Here is a 3,602-nt window from a genome sequence, read left to right as displayed (position 1 = left end):
CATGAACGTGGAATTTTCAATGCAACAACCAAATGGAAAACGCTTGGTTTGGGTTCCCTCGAACCAGTTCCCTGCAGGCACCCCGGGATTTCTCAGTTCTGCCCCCAAAGCCCCAAGTCCCTTTTACACAGCTCTGCCCGGTGGCCTTTCAGGCAACCTCATTCCCCACCCGCCCAGATCTCCCACCGGCCATAAGCTTTCAGAGGCACTGGGCCCTGACCCTGCCTCCCGGGAGTCAACATGGCTGCCGCAAATTGCCCAAGGCTCCCCCGCCCCCATGGAGACACCCCTTGGAGATGGGCCCATCTCCGCCCCCCATTGAGCTGTGGAGGGAGCAAGGTGAATCGCGGCCGTGCCCCGGGGCTGGGAGACGCCCTCGGCTCTAACTCACAGCACACTTGCTCCTGGGGGAACGGCTCAGCAGATCCTGCCCCCCCATTGCTGTCTCCTGCGCCTGGGGACTGGCCACCGCCCTCTTGTACGTCGATGTCTTCCCAGAGGAGACCAGGCTCCCCATGGCAGCTGGGCCACTGTCTCCAGCCAACACCTGGAGATGCCCTCGCCCCAGAGGGCACTACTGGGACAGCGAGGGGGGGGGCTGACCTCACCAGGGGGTCCCATGGGGCTGCTCAGTGCAGGGACTGGCTGCGACAGAAGGGACTTAAAGGGGGGGAAATTGGAAGACGAGAAAGTCCCATGGTCCCCCCACTCCAAAATTCACCCAATGCGGAGATGCAGCTGCCTCTGGGCACAGGGCTGTTTCAACAGGGACCCTTTGTCTGTGCACCTTAGCACCCCGTTGGGATCAGCACGAGGAGACAGGCCCCTCCTGAGCCCCCCTCCCTGCTCCTTGTGCCCCCCCAAACCCCCAGCACCAGGCTGGGGCACTGGGGTCAGAGCTGAGCGAGGGGAGACTGCCCCCCAGCCTGGCCCCTGCCGAGGCCCCCACCCCCTCCCGGGCACTGCACTGAGCGAGGAGAGACCGCCCCCTGCCGAGCCCCCCCACCCCCAGCAGCACATGCGAAGTTTTGCAGTGTGGTTTTGTTTATTAAGATAGAAACTTGGTACAAAGGGGCGGTTCCCGTACAAAGCCCCGCGGTGTGGCCCACGGGAGAACATGGCACCGTTAGATGGACACACCCAGTCCCAGCGTGGGACGATCCCTTGGGCTTCGGTATCGTGTCCTCTCCCCGCCCAACCCAAGCCCAGGGCAGAGCTGGGGCAGGGGCAGCCGGCGGTGCTGTTCAGTCCCGCACAGGCTGCGGGGCTGACGGGGACACAACAGGGGCAAAGGACCCCTGGCAGCTTGCCAGCCATGTGCATTCAAAACTGTGCGTCGCGCACACACGACCACAGGGCCTCGTGCCCCAGAGGTGGCTGCAGCAGCCTAAGGCACATCAGGAGGCTCACAGAGCAGAGGGAGATTCAGATGGCTGGGGGGGGAGGGGCTCCATTTGCCCCTCTTCCACAGAGAGCCGGTCTCCCGCCCTGGGGCCGGGTCACATCTAGCACCCGTGGAGGGGAAAGGCCCCCAGGTCCCAGGCCCCTGCCCCCCCACATCTCCCCGACATCTCAAGGACCAGTCCTCCCCCGCCACAGGGGACAGGGATAGCCCAGGAGAGCGAGAAGCAAAGGGAAAGGGGGGAATGAATCAGCCAGGAGACTGAGGAATAAAACCCTCAATCAGCACAATCTTGATGCGTCCCCCCTTCCCCCCAACTTGCGGCCCCGAGACTTCAGTGGCAGCGAAGGAGCCTAGGTGGCTGGGGAGCGGGTGACTCTGGGGAGGCACAGGGGGATGTAGCCTGTGGCCCAGCCCCGCTGGGGAGGGGGTCTGTACCCCCACGTTGGGGTGGGGTCGGCCCATCAGTCCACAGAGTCGCAGATCTCCTGCACGGCCGCGTTGAAGGCGGCAGGCTGGTCAGCATAGACGTGATGTGAGGCGCCAGCGATGGCCTGGGGAGGGAGAGAAACGGGGGGTCAGGAGACAGGTTTATGCCCCTCCCTCCCCTGCAGCATGCCCCAAGATGCAAGGCTCCCTTCCCCCCTTCCCACTCCCCTCCCCCATTCCCCTTAAGGTACATCTACACTGCAGCCCCCCGCCCCTCTGGGTCCAGTCCCCATGACCTGCCCCACTCCAATTGCCCTAGGGCTCCCCACCCCTCTAGGCCTGGCCCCCAAGTCCCTGCCCCCCACCCCCGGGGGCACCCAGCCGTACCAGGTGCCGGACGTAGCTCCCAGGCCGCAGCTCCCGCACGCGGCGCCCGGTGCTGGTGTCGATCCAGGACTCGGCGCCGTAGATCAGGGTGATGGGCAGTTCCCGCGGGAGCAGGTGGATCCGCTCCAGCATGGGCCGGCGCGCCCAGCCCAGCGCCTGCGTCATCGCTTTGAACGCCGTCTCGCCACTGGGGGCAGGGGGAGGGGTGAGTGCTCCCTGGGTCCCTCACCAGTCCGCGGCTCCCTGCCAATACCCCACCCCCAGACACCCGGGTCCCTCGCCCTGTCTGCGTCTCCCTCACAAACCACCCCTCACCCTCTGTGTCCCCATTTCCCCTCCCTAGGTGTGGTGTCCCGGACACCTGGGTCCCATTCCCCCTGGCGCTGGGGCCTGTGGGTGAGTTCCCCGCACTGGCATCCTGGATGCCTGGGTCCCATCCCCTCCCTGAGGCCCGGGAGCCCGATGGTGACCCTGGGCCCCCCGCCCCTCACCTGGGTGCCTGGGCGTTGCAGTGGTAGATGTACTCCGAGATGGTGTCGTCCTCAAAGAACTCGGCAAATTTCTGCTTGAAGTCAGGACGGAAGCGCTGGACGAGGCCAGGGCCTGGACAGAGGGATGCGAAGACAGACAGACATCCCGTTACGCGGGTGCGGGAGGAGGTGTGAAGGGGGCCCTGCCCCCCCCCCAGTCCCGCCTCCTGCCCCTAGTTACCCCCAAAATAACTCTCATCCCCCAGCCACATTCCTCCCCCTCCACAGCCCTTCTACCCTGCCCTCCAGACTGTCCTGCCCCATGGTTACTCACCCCAGGGCCCGGCGACCCTCAGCACAGCCAGGGGGTTGGAGCGCCCCAGGACAGCCGCCATGGCCTTCACCCAGGTTGGGGGGGGTCGGATCTGGCTGGGGTCGGTGGGGCGCACGGGGAAGCCCCAGGGGTCCACCAGGATGAGGTGCTTCACCCTGCGCCAGACCAGGGGGGCAGCAGCAGAAAGGGTGAGAGATGGACGCACAGACACCCCCACAAGGCAACGCACACCCCCCTCCCCCGAGATTCCCCCATCCCACAGACAGAGACACCCCCCGACTTAACCCCCACCCCCCCAGACACCACCCTGGCCCCACCTCTGTCCTCTGAGCCCCGCGGGACCCTGGCAGGGATGGAGAGGGGTGGACGGGAGAGCAAAGGGCTAAACGGGGACCAGGCAGTAGGGGTAGGGGAGAGACGGGGGGGGGGTAGCGAGGAGGGACGGGGCAAGCAGCGGGGCAGGGGTCTCTCACCTCTCGGGGTACGTCAGGCTGGAGGAGGGGCAGGAAGCGGGGGCTGGGCCGGGGGGGTTCACCTCTCGGGGTATGTCAGGCTGTAGGATCGGGGGGTGGGCTGGGGG

At 66.1% G+C, this 3,602-nt stretch overlaps 1 protein-coding gene across 1 annotated transcript in view; it reads right to left on the bottom strand.

Moving 5' to 3' along the window:
- Window positions 1-1,034: 1,034 nt before the first annotated feature.
- LOC117885465 ((Lyso)-N-acylphosphatidylethanolamine lipase-like) overlaps window positions 1,035-3,602 on the bottom strand; it is a 27,421-nt gene continuing 24,853 nt past the window's right edge. The window contains exons 2-5 of the mRNA XM_034786767.1: window positions 3,023-3,301; window positions 2,710-2,821; window positions 2,219-2,405; window positions 1,035-1,956 (exon numbers count right to left, since the gene is read on the bottom strand). Coding sequence (XP_034642658.1) covers window positions 1,867-1,956; window positions 2,219-2,405; window positions 2,710-2,821; window positions 3,023-3,301 — 668 coding nt within the window. The 3' untranslated portion in view covers window positions 1,035-1,866. The remainder of the gene's footprint in view (window positions 1,957-2,218; window positions 2,406-2,709; window positions 2,822-3,022; window positions 3,302-3,602) is intronic.

This window comes from Trachemys scripta, chromosome 12, assembly GCF_013100865.1.
Source record: "Trachemys scripta elegans isolate TJP31775 chromosome 12, CAS_Tse_1.0, whole genome shotgun sequence".
In the NCBI taxonomy this organism is placed as follows: Eukaryota; Metazoa; Chordata; order Testudines; family Emydidae; genus Trachemys; species Trachemys scripta.
Note: the sequence above shows the minus strand (reverse complement) of the source record. Positions and strands in the feature narration are given on the sequence as shown.